Below are 17,786 nucleotides of genomic sequence, written 5' to 3'. Positions count from 1 at the left end.
CGGGGATCCTGTCGTAGATGACGTGGGAAGCCCAACATGTGAACAAGAACATCACTGCAGGAGAGCAGCTCAAATAGAATGGAAACATCTTGGCCTCATAAAAAAAGTTTCTGCTTTGGAAACGGAACCGTTCTCCCTTCCCCACAGATATTCCCACAAGGTCAGGGCTGGAGTGTGGAGACAGCGCTGGCACCGCTGGGATTGTGAGCAGGAGCTCGCAGTGCCCTCAGCAGCAGCTCTGGGTAATGAGGAGGGGCTGGGAGGCTTCGGGCTGGACACAGCTCGGGGTCACGATCAGCCCCATCCCGAATTTCTGCCCTGTCCTCGCTGCTCCCCAAGGGCTGTTTGTTCTGAGATGTGTCTGCTCGCAGTGTGCACTGCGGGACGAGCTCTGTGATGTCTCAGGAACATTTCCCACTCCTTCTCCCACCGGATTTACAGTGGACACTGCTGTCACTCACACAGAGCTCCCAAAAAGCCTTTTTGTCACTCCCTGGAGCGGGGATGTGTGGTGTGGAACCACTGTCCCATCCACCACAAAATCCCAGCGCCGGGTGCCCCACAACCACTGGAAGGAGTCTTGGGAATGACAGAATTCCATCGGGTACCCCCGAGGGGTTTCGGCGCTCTGGGGTGGCCGTGGTGTCCCTCGGTGGGGTTTTGGTGACATCCCCCAGTTCCCAGCCCAGCCCTGTGGGGACAGTGCCTTCCTCCAGTGCCACCAGTGTCCCTGGCACTGCCCATCCCAGTGGGGCCGCCAGCCTCCTCCCTGAGCCCCGGGAATCATGGAATATCCTGGCTGGGAAGGGGTCCACTAGGATCATGGAATCACAGACTCACAGAATGTTAAGGGTTGGGAGGGACCTTCAAGATCACCCAGCGCCACTCCTGCCATGGCAGGGACACTTTCCACTGTCCCAGGGTGCTCCAAGCCCTGTCCAGCCTGGCCTGGGACACTGCCAGGGATCCAGGGGCAGCCACAGCTGCTCTGGGCACCCTGCTCCCCATCCTGATCCCGTTCCTGATCCCATTCCCATCCCGTCCCGATCCCGTTCCCATCCCAGTCCCGATCCCATCCCTCGGTCCCGTTCCCATCCCCGTCTCACTCTCATCCCGTTCCCGATCCCATTCCCGTTCGCGTTCCCATTCCCAATCCCACTCCTGATCCCGGTCCCGTTCCCGTGCCAGTCCCTTTCCCATCCCGTTCCCGTTCCCATCCCAGTCCCGATCCCACTCCTCGGTCCCGTTCCCATCCCCGTGTTATTCTCATCCTGTTCCCGTTCCCATTCCCATTCCCGATCCTGGTCCCGTTCCCATCCCAGTCCCTTTCCCATCCAGTTCCCGTCCCGCTCCCGCTCCCGCTCCCGATCCCGATCCCGGTCCCGGTCCCGATCCCGATCCCGATCCCGATCCCGATCCCGATCCCGATCCCATTCCTTTCCCCAGCCCGTTCCCCCGGACCAAGAACGCCTAGGAACGGTGGTTGCGCGGCGCGGGGGGCGCCCTTTCGGCGGCGCACGGCCCGGGCCGGTTAGCGGGTGCGCAGCTGGCGCTGTCAGTCGCGGCCCAAGATGGCGGCGGCCGGGGGCGGATGGAGGCGCTGGTGACGGTGCGGAGACTCGCCGCCGTCTGTACCATGGTGAGAGCCCTGGCGGCCGCCCGGCCCCGCCTGGCCGCTCCTCGGGGGCTGCCGGCCTTGTGCCCCTCGCTAAGCGGCGGGGAGGGCTCGCCCGGCGCCGTGCGAGCAGCAGAAGTGGCTCAGACCCATGGGTGCGGGAGGCCCCGCCGCCGGCACCGGCTGTGTGAGGGGGCCGGGGCGGAGCGGCCGGGGAAGGGCGAGGGAAGCGCGGGGAGCCGAGGCCGGGCTGAGCGCCGGGGCCAGCCCCGCCGGGGCTCGCAGGGATTTGGGATAATCGGGCTGAAATCCCGGTGGGAAAGGTGTCGGAGGCTCGGCAGAAACGCGAACCCGGCGCTCCCGGTGGGTGTGTCTGCTGCCGCCTGTGCCCTGAAGTGTTTTTCGGGCTGGTGGGTGCTGCCTTTCGAAGGGGAAAGGAATTGTCGAGCATTAATTGGCCTTGTGCCCGGGTCGTTGTCGGTTGTTGTGATAACTGAGTTCATTTTAAAGCTTGTTCTACTCGTTTATCAAAGCTGTGCAATCGCTCCACGTGCATGCGTGTACCAGGGTCCGTCCCTGCTGCCGGGGAAAGAGGCAGGCTGCTAATTGCATGATTATGCAGAATTTTTAATGAAGTTACGCCGCTGTGTAAATAGAGCCCAGCAAGTGGTTGGGCCGGCGCCGGAGCACAGCTGACTCACAGTGAAATATCGCAGCCCGGCAGTGAAACACCAAAAATTGCACAGAGAACCTTCTGGGAGGAGTTCCCTCGCTCTGAGCTCCAGCAGGGGCTGGAATTCCCAAATCCAGCAGAGGATCGGGCTGGGGGTGCCCGCTTTGAGCAGTTTGGTTTTCATTGCTCCAAGGGCAGGTTTCCATCTCCTTTCTGCAGTCTCAGCAGGGACTCTTGCACACTCTGTTCTCACCTGTGTGGAAAAGGATTTTCCGAATTTTCCATGCAGGTGCTGACTCCCAGTTTAACTCCAGGCCCAGCTGAACTGAACCCAGTACAAACTGGGTATTTGCAGTTTCACATCCCTAACAAGAGACATTAATCTTTTCAAATCCCTGCCCATGGAGACCTCACTGGAAGTCTTTGGGAGAAGACCTTCCAGGACTTTATCCTTCCCTAATCTCACTAAATGGCTATTTTTCCCTACATAATTTGTATTTTTTAATTGCCCATCACAGACACAGGTGAGACTAAGGCCATGAGAGGTGAGTCACAGCTTTGCTGTGGAGTTCTGCACCCCAGAGGCAAGGGATTGACTCAATCCATGGAATATTTTGGATGCATTCCTGAGAGCAGCTGACTGAGCCTCAGACTGAGAGGGCAGATGGAAGGCAGAGCATTTCCCTGGGACTGTGCAGCCAGACCTGAGCACATTCCACTGGGATTTTTGCTCCTGTGCTTGCCTGGATTTTGGTTGGGATGGTGAGTGGAAGCTGGGCAGGTGCCTGTAGCCTCCCACTCCCCCTGCTGAAGTTCTGGGGGTGTTTTTTCCAAAGAACTTTTTTGTTCTGAGAGGCAGATTCTCCTCATTGTGTTTCAAGTGGAGAATTTGCTGTCTCAGTTCTGTGCAGAAATTGTAGAGCAGTGCTGGTAGCACTAAATAATTGCATGAAACTGGCTTCCAGATTTCTTAATTAGTCGTTTAATCAAATGCTGTGGAATCTGTCAGCATCAGTGTTTTAGGTGCACGTGTAGCTTGGCTAAACTTCCTGTCAATATTAACATTTATTCCCTCATCTAGCCCTGGAAATAAAAAGTCTGGGTGCTGTATTTTAAAATTGGATCAGTTTATCTACATGTCCAGCAAGTAAAAATACTGTTTGGTTTGTCATAAAGGTGTATGAAAAACCTGAGCCTTCTTTATAAAATCGTTTAAATGCATGAACTAAGTCCCTTTGGGAACTGCTTTCTTCAGGATTATGCTAATCTGTAGTGATTGTACAGGACTTGACATATTTTTTTAGTAAAATATGCATTTTTTACCAACATTTCCAGTCATCATCTGTGCTCCAGGCTGGAAAAGTGAAACTCAGATTTGTGACACTGTCAGACCTCTCAGCATCACAGGCACTGCTGTTCCTTTGCTTCTCAGCCACTTCATTCCTCTCCAATATCTCTTTAAAAATTAAATTCCGAGCCTGAACTCGTTAGCAGCCAGTAATGAGGTTGAACTTGAATCATCTCCCCCTCTCTAAAATGACTTCCCCGTGTTTCAGCATGGATCAGCTCTGCTGTGCCTCAGGCTGGTGGCATTTCCTCTTTTCCAGGATTTCATCACATCGATGTGGCAGCTCCAGCCTGGCCAGGACTTGGAGCTGGGAGGGAGCAGGGATTGTTCCTCTGGATGTGATTCATTGCTTGGGGAGCTGCTGACACCCCATGGAAAACACAGCCATGGCCAAGAGCTGCTGCCCCAGCTCTGATTCCCTGCCACCAGTTTTGTGTCCCAGCCCTTCCCTTTGCTGTGGGTTTTGGGGGTTTTTTCTTCTGTTTGCAGGATTGAGGGAAATGCAGACAGAGAGCTCTGCTGAGGCATTTTGCATTAAAAATCCACAGTTGCCGTTTCAGAAGTGTTTAAAGGGGGATCTGTGGGTCTGGGCTGAACAGGGGGGAATCCTCTCTTGGCTGGGGAGAGCAGAATTCCATGGCTCTGACTGCATCCTCTGACCCAAGATGTGTTTTCTGTGCTCTGAGACAGTTGTAGAACTGAGGTTTTGAGTGAGAACTTGAGGATTTTGTTGAATTGACAGAACTTTTAGAAAAGGAGACCAGAACTTTAGAAGGGAGCAAGGTGCAAAGCCCAGAGCTGGGATTTTCCTCTCTGGCAGCTTGTCTGTAGGAAGCTGTGAGCAGAATATTGTTACTTTGGAAGCAATTAGGGCCATTTCCTCTTGATTCATGTCTAATTGTTTGTTAAACCAGTAGGATTTGCCTGAAGAACCCCAATCCAGGCTACAAATTGGGGGTATTCTTACATACTCTGAATCAGGACATAATTATTGACTTCAGTGCTGGAGAGGAGTTGGCTGCAGCATTTGTCAGTCCCACATTTCCATTTGCCACCTGAATAATTTACACAGGGCTGTGGTGTCCCTGGTGTGTAATGTCACCTCCCTGCTGTCACCTGTAGCTGTAGGACTTTGGTTTGGCTTTATCAGAGAATTAACATTTATAGCATTTATTTTTATCACTGGGAGAAGGGAGGGTGGAAGTAGAGCTGGGTCAGCAGATTTCTGTCTCTGCCAGTGCTCTGCTTCTTGACTGACTTGTTAAACTGAAAGAAACAAAATATTCATCTTTGCATTTAAAACCCAGCCTGAGAATAAATGAGAAGAATTGTTTTAGTGGGGAAAGAAATAACCCTTTGAAAAGCAGGAGAGAGGTCACTTCAAGGTTTTCCCACATGTTTTTTGTATTTTGGTTTAGTGCTGTGTGTGATGGGTGTTTATTGCTGCAGGTTTGGGGCTGGAAGCAAAGCCAGGCTGCAGTTCAGGTGGACCACACATAAGGTTCCCTTGGAACGAGCTTTAGGATTTTACAGGAGTCCTGAACACACAAATGAGCTCTTGTACTGTTCTGATGTCTGTTTTGATTGTCTATAAACTTTTAAAATTTCATGCTTTAATTGTCCTCAGGAAAATGAGAGATCATGAGAGATCCCAGCTGTGTTGTGCCATGGAGTTGAGGAAGCTGAGCACTCCTTGATTCATTTATTCAAAACAGACACTGATTATTTTAGAGGACTTCTACTTCAGAGCTGCTACCATTTAAAAATGAAGTGTGATTACCTGGGGAAAGATGCTAAAAGAACAGAGTGTGGCTTGTTCAAGATGTGCTCTGTGTTATTGAATCTCTATTGTTTGGTTCTTTAATCAGGATTTACAGCAAATGCTTTTATTGCCTCGGATTCATCTGTTTCCATGCACATCACTCCCTGTCTTGTTGCTATTAAAACAGAAATGGCTTTCAGTGCTTGCTCCAGCAGATGTCAGTTTGGGGGATTCCTGCAGTGGCTGCCAAAATAAAGGGCAGCACTAGATCATTATGGTTTGTTTCTGTGTTGTACTTTATATTTTCAGCTCCTTTTATAGTGGATACTTAAAGTGGGCTTGTAAAACAGATGGGGATAAACTTTGTTATGAAAGGACAAGAGGGAATTGCTTTAAAGTAAAAGTGGGCTCATTTAGACTAGAAAGGATGGAATTTTTTAAGGGTGGTAAAACACAGGGTGCCCAGAGAAGCTGTGGCTGCCCTGGATCCCTGGAAGGGTCCAAGGCCAGCTTGGATGAGGCTTGGAGCAGCCTGGGATGGTGGAAGGTGTCCCTGCCCATGGCAGGGGATGAGCTCTAAGGTCTCTTCCAACCTAAACTATTCCAAGATTTATCCACTGAAGCTCTCACAGAGTGAGCTGTGAATATATTTCCCCATTCAGACCCATTGATTGGCCCCAGAGCTGAATTTTACTGCTCTGTGCCTGTGTAATGTCCAAAGTTACAACCTATTTATAAATGAAATATCAACCTATCTATGAATGACATATCAACCTATTTATGAATGACATATCAACCTATTTATAAGTGAAATATAAACCTATTTGTAAATGAAATATAAACCTATTTATAAATGAAATATAAACCTATTTATAAATGACATATTTCTAAATCTTCACCTTCCCTCAGCATCCACTTCCTCAGTGTCCCCAGCATTGTCCCTGCACTGTTTGATGTGTGAGGCTCCTGATAAAATCTCACAAAAGAACAATGCTGGTAAACACTGGGCCTTGCACAGCTGGCAGCTGTTTGTGTTTGTTCTCTTCGAGGCCCAGATCCCTTCGAGCTGTCCTGGCAAAGCCTCCACTCCTGTGTGTGTTACTGGGGCAGTGGGAGGAACCCAAGGTCGGGAGGAGAAATCAGGGGGATGGACTGGGAGCAGTGGTGGTGTGGGAGGCAGTGGCTGAGCAAGCTGGGATGGACTGGGATGAACTGGGAGCAGGGGTGATGTGGGAGGCAGTGGCTGGGATGAACTGGGAGCAGGGGTGATGTGGGAGGCAGTGGCTGGGATGGACTGGGAGCAGGGCTGATGTGGGAGGCAGTGGCTGGGATGGACTGGGATGAACTGGGAGCAGGGCTGATGTGGGTGGCTGTGGCTGGGATGGACTGGGATGGACTGGGAGCAGTGGTGATGTGGGAGGCTGTGGCTGGGATGGACTGGGATGGACTGGGATGAACTGGGAGCTGCTGACAAAGCTCAGCCCTGAGCAGTGGCTCTGGTTTTCCTGCCCTTTTTCCAGCCTCCTTTGCCCGTGTTGTTTTCTCTGGAGCCCAGCTTTGCTGTCTCACTGTAAGAACATTCCGTGAGAGTTTCCCTGCTCTGCCTTTGGGAGCTGTGGATCCTGTGGGCCCTGCAGCACCAGCTCCCGGTGGATAAATCTGTGCTTGGAGGAGTTCTCAGAGCACCCTGCATTCATTCATTTCAAACCACTCCAAGGAAGGCTCCATAGGAATAAACTCACTCAGAAATGGAGCACTTTGGAGTTTCTCTGGGTGCTCTGTGAGCTTTTCCTCCCTGCTGGAAATGGGCACAGCCTTTCCAGGAAGAACATTCCGAGCCTTGCACAGTCTGTGACACTGCTCCTTTCAGGATTAGCAGTTTGTTTGGAGTGCTTATGCAGGCGAAGTGCTGCAACCCAAGGCTCAATTTCCAGTAATTTGTTATGCCTGGAACACAGACAGCCTTCCCAGGTCCGTGAAAAGGGATCCTTTCAAACCCCAAGCTGACAACTCTTTTTATCTGACTTCAGTGCTCCACAGCCAAGGAGTTTTTAAGGATGGGGAAAGCAACATCTAATCTATGTTTAGAAAACCATGACAGTGTGTTCTGTAAACTTGCAGCCCCAATCTGCTCCATTTCCACTTCCCCCAGGGTAATTTTTAATAGTCCTGAAGCTGGAACTATTATCTCAGCAAATACAGCAAGTGCAGGCAGACTTCTGCATCAGCTCATGCAGATTTCTTTCCTGAAAGGTTTGAAGTAGCTCTGCCTTGGCCTACTTGTTCTTTTTTTTTTCCCCTTTTAGTTTTGATTTGTTTCTTCACTCTTAAAACAACTCCTCAGCAGTGGGTTTAAGCAGCTCCTCTATTCTGGAGTGCTGCACTGATGTCCCTTGAAGCCTTTCTGCACAACCTAAAAGCTGCTTCCCAGCTTGGTTTAAAGGCTAAATTTTCTCCTGCTCTCATTTGTTAAAATGAAACGGCCAAATGAGTCATTAGGGAGCAAGAGTTGTGCACCAGACATGTTCTGGACACTGAAATCCTGTAGCAAGAAGGTGATTGAGTTTTGTTTCCATCAGCAGCCATTCCATGTTTTCTTTAGTGGCAGAAATTAAATGTTCACATCTACAGCCATTAAGTAGCAAAGTCTGGATGATCCTTCAGCTTTTTTTGTGTTTTTTAAGGGAAATGTCTTTTGCAGGCAGGTGCTCAGTGGGAAGCAGCTGGTTCCAGCCCAGGAGTTAGGATGGTGTGGAGTCTAAGCCAGAATATCCTCAGGGATTTTATTTCATCAAATTTTTACTCCTGGGTGTGCATCCAGCTGCAGTGAAAGGTTAGAGGTACCCTGAGCCTTTAATTCCTTCATTTGAACTGAATTAGATTTAATTGCAAAGAGACAAATGCATAAAAATCAGGTAATGTGGAAATTAATATTTTGTACTGAGCTAAAATAATGGTAATTATCCTTAAAAAAAGGTTGAGTCTTCCCATTTGCATGGGCTGTATGGAGAGGGCTTTAAATTAACTGATTGTTAAAAGTGAGTTAATGGAATTAATTAGTCTTGGGTGTGTTTTAGACAGACCTAAAATAGCTGAAGGGTGGAGGCAAGCATAGAGAACTACAGAATACATAGAAATTTTTCTGACATTTTGGGAGACATATCCAAATTTTGAAAGTTCTCTTCTGACAATCTTCCACTGTCCACAAATGGATTTTGGCAGGATCAGTATTGAAAAAAGACCAAACTCTAAGTCTGTAGCTGTGTTTTTGAAAAGATTGGAAGAACTTCACCATTTTAGTTAAATTCCCCTTTACTTTAAGCAGCTGCTTCATCCCTGTTTAAAACCATAAATGAAAACCTCGTGAAGCATTTGTTTGACAAGTCTTTCTGAATTTCTGTGTCTGTCAGTGACACCAGAGAAATCTCGAGTATTTTTTGTCATTCTGTTGAGCTGGTGCTGGTTATGGAATGGTTCTGAGCCCACTGACAATTCAAAGCCTGTGTAGAACCTGTCAGAGGTAAATGCCATGAAATCTCCCCACTTGTGACTTTTTCCCCTTTTTGTGGGTTTTTCCCTCATTTCCCAGCTCCAGTGCTCACTGTTTGCTGCACAGCATTGACCTGATTATTTTGAGAGCTCAGAATAACTGTGAGGATCCTGACCCAGAGTTGTGCTGATTTTGATCCTTTTTTTTTTTTTTTTTTTCCTGCTCAGAAGATCTCCTCATACCCTTTTTTCTACTTTTCTAACCATCCTCACATGTGCAGAGTTACCTCCAGAGCAGCAGAAAGCAGATATTTGGGAATGGAAATGTGGATTCCAGCCAAGTGGGAAAATGTTAGCTCAGGGTAAAAAATGGGGTAGTCTGTAGTAACAGCCCAGTAATTCTCAGCCAAGGTTTGAGGTCGATCAGGATTTCACTGAAACTTTGTAAAACTCACATTGCTAAAAAGGGAAGAGGTTGTAACTTGAAGCAGGAGCCAGGAGGATGCTGGAAATGTGGAATTCTCCCCTTCTGGGCTGTGGGGTTGTTCTTAATCACTCCCAGCTTTTATTCATCCACAGCTTCACCAAAACTCTTCAACTCCTAATTTCTATTTCTACCATAAAGCTAATGAAATATAATACAGAGAAAACTGGGCACTCCTCTGATTGCTGTCAGATAAATGAATGCAATCTATGAGCCTTCTGTCTGTAGGAATAATTACAAATCCAGTAAGTTTAAGGTCACCAAGTATTGAAGGCCCTGGAAACTTGATACATTTCCAGTTTCTGAAATCAATTACATCTAGGCTGTGCAAAATACTCATTTTCTTTGCAGGAATAGGATTTTTTTTTTTTTTGCTAAAAACAGCCAGTAATGCCTAATTACCCTTCTCTGTGATCTCCTTTTGGTGCTGCAGTGAGTTACCACTGGCTAAGAAACAGAAGTCTACTACTATTTATTCCACTTGCATGGTGCTTTGAACTAGAAATAAATCTTTAAGATTTCTCTGCTGAGCAAAAATCACTCAGAGCTTACAAGCTGGAAGAATTGATAGATCTTCCTTCTGATTTTGATGAGTTATTCAATTAAAATTTCAAGAATACTGTGGGATCAGTATGGCTTGGTCAGAGAGCTCCCTCAGGTAAGGGGGTTTGAAATTGCTCTTTTCACATCCCTTTTCCTTCAAAAATTCAATAAAACTTGCCTGGGGTGTTCTCTGGGTGAATATTAGTTTACCCCAATGCTGTTTTCTCTGTCTCATCCAGCTTTGAGCATGGAATAGAATCCCAGAATCATTTAGGTTGGAAAAGACCTCCAGGGTCATCACCTGACAATCCCCACCTTGTCCCCAGCCCAGAGCACTGAGTGCCACATCCAGCCTCTTCTTACAAATTTAAATCAAGATATTGATTTATCAAGATTATCATGTGATTTTCATACCACTGTGTTGGTATGAAAAAGTGAGGAAAACTTGAATGTTAACAATTCCCTGTGCTGTTGTTTGACACTTTAATATTTGGTATATTAGAATTTTTTTAAGAGTGTTCTTTTCAGTGAGCACAAATAGACCCTTCTTTTAATTAGCTGAAATGCATAAAGTAAAATGACTGCAGCTATGACAGGAAATATTTTATTGTTGTTTTTGGGGGGTTTTCTTGGCCATTTTTAGCTGTGTGTATTCCTGCTAAGGTGGTGATAGTTGAGATGGGCCAGGCAGTTTTTCATTTTTCTGTTTGACTGATAATTCCAGAACTTTGAGTGGGGTGTGAACAGAAAAGGGGAGCTCTGAGACAGCACTTGAAGTCCCAGGAATATTCATCTGTATTTTAGTTTTTAATGTTTGCTTAGCTGTTCTAGCCAAGCAAGCTCAATTGCTATGGATGAGGTGGTTTTTTTTTTTTTTTTTTTACAGTTTAGCAAAACTGTATTGATTTTCTTATGGTTTTAGGTGTGCAAAGGACCACAAGATGCAGAACTCTTAGGCTGTGGCACCCCAAATAATGTGCATTTCTTAATTCCCTAAATAATAAAATAATTCTTTTATTATCATAAAATAATGACCACTTGCCACTTTGGTTAGATTTTTAATTCTAGACAAGAAGTGACTTTTGTATTTGCCAAATGATGAAGTGTGGATTATTTCCTGTGACCTGTGGCAGATGGAAAAATCTTTTAGCTGGGGTGGGAAAAGGTGTGTGACACCTGCCAGTGTGACAACAAAACCTCGTTGCAGCAGGGCATGGCTCAGGCTGGAGCAGATTCCATCTGCACTGGCTTAATTGGCTAATTGTTAATTGAGTTACTGAGATCCCTGACTGGGAGGAGCTGGACTTTGCCTGCAGTTCTGGACTGAGGCCAAGGGGTGCCTTCACCATAAAGTGAATTTTCCCCCCTGTATCCTTGGTCAGTGCAGTTTTCCTGGACATTGACTCCATGTCAATCCTCTGTGCTTCCTCAAGGGAATTTTTTTTCCATGGAATGCTGGCCATTGCATTTCCTGGAGCTTTTTTCACTGTTTAATTTGCAAGTTTTGTTTTATTTATGATTAATCCGTGATTTATTTTTTTTTTCCAATTCCTCCCATAAGTGCTTTGAGCTCTGTTTTGGGTGATTTTTTTTTTTAATGATTTTATAAATTTAAAATATTCTCTGGCAAGAAACTTTAGAATCATCAAAGAATCCCAGAATGATTTGGGTTGGAAGGGACCTTAAAGCTCATCCCATTCCATGGGCAGGGACCCTTCCACTATCCCAGCTTGCTCCATCCTGACCTTGAACACTTCCAGAAATGAAACACCTACAACTTCAATTGTAAAGAATACATTAAATATAATCTGATTTATTAAGGAAATCTTAATTTTTTTAATCTGCCTCTGCAGTCAATTTACCCAAATTTATCGAGTTTGGGCAATAAATACAAGGAAACACTTGGAAAAAAAAATCTCACCTGTAACCTGTCAGGTGAAATGGATACAAATTGGGTGGCTGACAACCATGGTTTATGTTAGGTTATTTAATTTTTTATATCACAGTTTTATTAAAAATGACAATTCTAACGGTTTTATTTATTTGTTCAGCTATTTATTCCAAGTGGAGCTTTTGGGCTGTCAGGTTTCACTGGTTCTGTGGGGTTTGTTACCTCCTTTAATGGGCTTTTCTGCAGTGTTTCCATAATAAAATATTGGAGATCATGGAGAGGGCAAGGAAACTGCAGAGAAATTGAAACTGAACTTCACAAACTCACAGGATTTCCAAATCCTCCTTTCCTAATCTCCAAACACACAGCATGGAAGAGCAAAACAACCTCAGCAGGAGCCAGTTGTGATTTCCAGGGTGAAAAATTCCAGAATTTTCAGCTCTTGTATAGTTGCATTTTTGAATTTTGATGATCATCTCCAATTGCACAGGTAACCCTTGAAGGGACCCCTGTCAGCAAATCCTCTCTGCTGATTCTCCTTTTTTTTTTTTTTTTTTTTAGGTTTGGTTTGAGTTTTTTTTTTTTTTTTTGGAGGGGGAGATATTTGAGATAAAAAAAGAACTCCTTGGAAGCAGGGAATGGCTGCAAGGAAAGAAATGAAAGGAGCTGCCTGAACTGGTACTGATGGCTCCAAAATATTGTGTGTAATTGGTGCTTGAGCAGAGCTCTGCTTGTAAATCTGTCAGCACCCTGGGAATGTTTGGTGGGGTTTGGAGTACCCAGTTCTGAGCCTGCCTGGTTTTATCTCTTTTTGGTAAATCTGATGGGGGAAATCCAACTACAACTGTTAAATCAGATTATTTCTTGGTTTCTCTCCTGTTTTTGTTTTTTTTTTAGGAAATTTTCAGTTATTTCTCTGTTAAAGACAATCTGGATGGAACTCTCCTTACAGTCTCTGCTTGTGGTTTAGATTAATAGGGAGATGATGGAAATGTTTGCTCAGTGATTAAAAAGCATTCAGGGGAATAAATTAATTGAGTTTTGCTGGACTGTAATGTTTGGTTTAATGCTTTTCTGAAGGTGACTCACCTGTTTGGACAAGGTTAGAGTTGGGCATTTAAAAGAGAATTAGGAATCCAAAGTGTTTGGATTCTGCATCAGAGGAGCTCAGGATTGTTGGAGCATCAGCAAGAAACATTAAAGAGCAAGGTGGAGAGGAATGAGGGAAGGTGAAATATGTATTATTATATATGGATATTCCCATCCATAAGGTGGATTGAAAATTGAAAGATATGAAGAAAGCACTTAGAATATAAAGTGGAGCAAGTTAAAATTCAAAATAAAACACTGGAATGCTTTAGTTGTTGTTTCATGTGCCAAGTAAGAGCAGTGATGTTTTTCAGTTGTATCTAAACCAACAAATTCCATCCTCATTGTACTGCTGGAAACTCAAGGACGTGTCAGAATGCACTTGGAGCTTCATACATCACCCTGAAATTAAATGTAGCAAAGCCAAAGCACTTTCAGGTGATCTGAGATGTGATAAATCTCTTTATTTCCATTCTTCTGGGGGTTTGTAATCAAAAACTTCACTTGTCTGTAGTATTTTGCAAAATCAAGCTGGAAAAATATAGGATGAGTTTCTTTTTACAGTGCATTCTGGACTGAATTGAGTTGCTGTTTCTAGGTCATTGTGGCCAACCTGGTGTTTTAAGTGAGAACAGTTGATTGTGGTAATTTCCAAATAAACTCAAATGTAGAAAACTCTTCTGTTTGATCAGGTAACTAATTTGACTGTTGGAGTTGAGATTTTTAATGAAACCTTGGTACATTAATGATAATAAAACATCATGTTCATTTAATTCTGAAGAGCACAGCAAACACAAAATACTGATTTTCAATGGAAGGAAACGATTTCCTAAGCTTTAGGGGTTTGTAGGAAATTTGTATTTTCTCTAACATAAATCTTGGTTTTTTTGTAGGGCGCCAATGCCTCTGCTTTGGAGAAAGAGATTGGTCCAGAGCAGTTCCCTGTGAATGAGCATTATTTTGGCTTGGTCAATGTAAGTGAATTTTCTATGCTTAAAATCCTGGTTTTTAATTCACATCCTAATTTGGAGCTTAACAGGATTCTCTGAGAACTTGATTGATGAGAATTTCTCACTTGGAGTGGGACTGAGCACAGACACCACATCCTGCAGGGTGGTTATTAACCAAGATACTTCATCTCAAACACAGAAAAAGAAATGGATTTCTTGTGAAGTCTGTGAGAAACCCTTCCTCCTCCAGTGCATTTCTAATTCCAAGATTTTAATATTTACCTGGAAAATTGGAAATAATCAAGTGTGTCCATTATTCATGTGCTGTTGCAGAGAAGATTTTCCACTCATGCTGCAGTGCAGAGGAGGTTTTAAAAATGAAAATGTGTTACATTTTCTAAAAACACCCCTCTCGTGGGAGGAGTGGAAGTTTTGTGCAGGAGATGAATGACACGGACTGAGTGGATTATTCTTTCATGTAGTAATACTCCTTGTGGATTTTTGGCAGCCTGGTGTAGCCATGAACCCTCCAAAAAAGCTGAATTTTTTGCAGTTAGTGTGGGCTGGGAGCTGTGGGGCAGCAGAGTTGTCTGCCTGCATTAACTGTGCAGGGGATGCTGCTCCTGCTTTGTTCAGAGCACCAGTGGTTCTGTGGCATCTTAGTCATGATGGGAAAATGGAATTTGGGCAGAACTCACTAAAAACAGAATAATTTCTGTGTGCTGGTCATCGAGGTTGTGTTGAGAGCTTCACACACCATGTAAGGGCAGCTAAGTGGTATTTATTGAGCTCATTAGAGACCCAGTTAATTGACTTTGTGTGGCTTTCTAACAGTTTATATTTCAGACACCCAGCTATCCAAACACACAGAATTCTGTTCCCTAAGTAGGGTCTTAGTGGCCATTCCAAAGCTGCTGAGGTTTGCACCATAATGGCAAAAAATGGAATTGTAACAGAAATAGCAGAGCACTGAATGGTGTGAGGAGGATAAAAATAACCACAATTATTAGAACCTCATCCATTCTGTGTTTTGAAGGACAAAACATGACTAACACTGTTGTGCTTCATTCCTTGCAACTGGTTTCTTGAGGGTGGTGTTTCCATGTCTGAGCTTTTTTTTTTTTTAAGTTATTTCTGGTTCTTTCATGATTTGGAATTAATTGGAGCATTTGAAAGAGGGCAGTTTCATGGCTTCAGCATCAGTGCTGTTAAATGTGTGATTGCACTGCAAATACAATCAGGACAATCGTGGACAGTGGAGGCCAAAACTTTGGGTTGAATAGTGATTTAATTTTGGGATCAGTGAGCTAAAGCAACCTGACTGTTAAACTGTGTCTAAAGCCACTGCAGAATTTGTGGGAAACTGTTAAAATATTTTATATTTACTAAAACCCAAGAGGGATGGAAAAATGGTGTCAATCCAGAATTTCATCTCAATTTTCATTTTAAGAAGCTCCTATCTTCAACTAAAGCCTTCAGACTTAGGATGCCTATTTTGTGTTATGTGCAGATTCATTCAGCATGATGCTTCTTTGTTTTTCTAGGTCACTAACAAGCATGTGAGTGATTCTCTCTCCTAATTCCTGTGTTTGTTTAGTTTCCATATTTATTTTCCTCGTGTCAATAAGTTTTAACTGTTATTCCCTGTTGTTTGCATATGGTGTAAATCAATGTTGCTGTAGCTATAATCTGTGACCTTTTGAGCTCTATGAGTTAAGCTGTTCATTTTCTGTTTCAGTCAAAGTGATTTTTAGCTTGAAACCATTCTGCTGCAGTAATCACACCAAATTTGGCTGAACAGTGGCTGTGCCTCAGCATATTATATTTAAAACCAGTCTGCTCTGTAGACATATTTTTATGCTTTTTTGGTTTATTTAAAATATGTTGCTCTTGGGGTGCAGAACCTCATTACCAGAATATCAGGGGGCTGACAAATACAGAATTTGTCTCCCTTTTTGGAAGTGACAGCACAGTAAATAGCAGAGCAGCAGCTCTGAAGGCCTGCTATGCTGTTGTGGGTGATAAGCTGATGTCCTGGTGTCCCTCCTTGCCCAGCCATGGGAGCAGCCTCTGCAAAGCCTTATCTGTGCCCTGACACTGCCTCCACACGGGCCAGATGCAAACCAGCTGCTCTGTGCATGGCTCTGCATCATGTGCTGCTCAAAACACTCCATTTTGAGCAGGAAATAGTGATTTTATGATGCATTTATAATATCTTTTGCCTCTGTGATTGGCTCAGGTGGTCAGAGCAGGGTGCTGGCAATGCCAGGGTTTTTGATCCCTGTATGGGTTGGTCACTTAAGAGTTGGACTCGGTGATCCTTGGGAGTCCCTTCCAAGTTAAAATGTTCTGTGGAATTTATTATTGATTTATTTAGTGTCCTTGGTAGCTCTCCCCTCTCAGGATGATGAGTAGTGCTGTGTCTCCACAAAGTTTGATTCTTTGCTGAGCCCTTAATTACTTTTTCTGTGTATTCCCAGTATCCTGTGAGTGTTGTTACCTCTCCCTTCCCTTGCTGTCACAAGGCTCAGCCTTTCTCCATTGCCACCAGTGTTCCTCCCCATTGCCACCAGCCTTTCCCCCATTGCCACCAGCCTTTCCCCACTGCCACCAGTGTTCCTCCCCATTGCCACCATCCTTTCCCCCATTGCCACCAGCCTTTCCCCCATTGCCACCAGTGTTCCTCCCCATTCCAGCCATTAATCCTCCCCATTCCCAGCCAGCATTTCCCCCCATTCCCAGCCAACATTTCCCCCATTCCCAGCCAGCCTTTCCCCCCCAATTCCAGCCAGCATTTCCCCCCATTCCCACCAGTATTCCCAATAAATGACCTCTGCCAAATGACACCTCCACTTCCCCTGTGTGACATTCTTAATGAACTATCTTCCTGTCACTCCTTTTTGACAGCCCTAATCCAAAACCCTTTGTTTTCCTTTTTTTTTTTTTTTTCGTCCAGTTCGGCAATACCTGCTACTGCAACTCAGTCTTACAGGCACTTTATTTTTGTCGACCATTTCGGGAAAAAGTTTTGGCATACAAGGTGCAACCTCGAAAGAAGGAAAGCCTCCTGACCTGCCTCTCTGACCTCTTCAACAGTATTGCCACACAAAAGAAGAAGGTGGGAGTCATCCCACCCAAGAAATTTATTTCCCGCTTGAGGAAAGAAAATGGTAAACGAATAAATGATTTTTTTTTTTAAATGCATTTTTAAGGATGTAAAATGTTAAATTCTGGTTTCTTTTGGAGTCTGAAATGTGAAGTTTTAAGAGGTTGCTTGAAGATTTTTGTGGTGTGAAGTTTACCACCTCCCTGCTTGTCCTTAGCTCAGAATCTGTGTTTCTGGATGTTTCTTGCACATGTGCAGCTATTCCACCCTGGCATGGTGTTCCCTAGAGGAGCAGAGCACACTCCAGGCCATTGCTCCAGGCTCTCCTGAACTCTCACAGGAGACCCAGCCACTCATAGCCTGTTCCCTTACATTTGTGGTAGGATAAATTCCTTAGGATCAGAGCTGGTGCTTATTTCCCAGGGCTGTTTGGTGAGGAAAAGTTCTGGCTGTTGATTTGTCCTTTCAGCTTGAACTTGAAAAGATAACAAACTTCCAATAGGGGATTTTTGCCCCTTGCTGCTGGACTTCATGAATCAGTGGCCCAAGGCAACACATCTGAATTTCTTTATTTCTCTCCCTCTCCAAAGAAAAGAAGAAAAAAAAAAAAAAAAACAACCCCAAACCAATCGTTGTTTTCTTCAGTTCTAAGAAATGGCCAAACTAAGTTTCCTTCATGGCATTTTTCAGCTGTTTGTTTCTTGCAACCTGAAGATGATGATTGAGAGAACAACAAATTGCAATTCTGCCCAAACTCACCAGTGCCACCAGAGCTGTGTAACAGGGGAGAGGAGGGAAGAGACAAATCCACAGTGAGCTGGTGTTGGGAAGCTTCT

General features: G+C 44.7%; 1 protein-coding gene across 1 annotated transcript in view; it reads left to right on the top strand.

Annotated features, from left to right (window-relative positions):
- The first annotated feature begins 1,544 nt into the window (after positions 1–1,544).
- Positions 1,545–17,786, top strand: part of LOC106853746 (ubiquitin carboxyl-terminal hydrolase 12-like) — a 28,287-nt gene continuing 12,045 nt past the window's right edge. The window contains exons 1-3 of the mRNA XM_088172970.1: positions 1,545–1,639; positions 13,788–13,868; positions 16,801–17,014. Of these exons, the coding sequence (XP_088029096.1) occupies positions 1,592–1,639; positions 13,788–13,868; positions 16,801–17,014 (343 nt within the window). The 5' untranslated portion in view covers positions 1,545–1,591. The remainder of the gene's footprint in view (positions 1,640–13,787; positions 13,869–16,800; positions 17,015–17,786) is intronic.

The sequence above is a fragment of the Sturnus vulgaris genome, chromosome 14, assembly GCF_052056855.1.
Source record: "Sturnus vulgaris isolate bStuVul1 chromosome 14, bStuVul1.hap1, whole genome shotgun sequence".
Lineage (NCBI taxonomy): Eukaryota > Metazoa > Chordata > Aves > Passeriformes > Sturnidae > Sturnus > Sturnus vulgaris.
The sequence above is the reverse complement of the archived record's forward strand: the minus strand, read 5'-3'. Positions and strand labels throughout refer to the sequence as shown.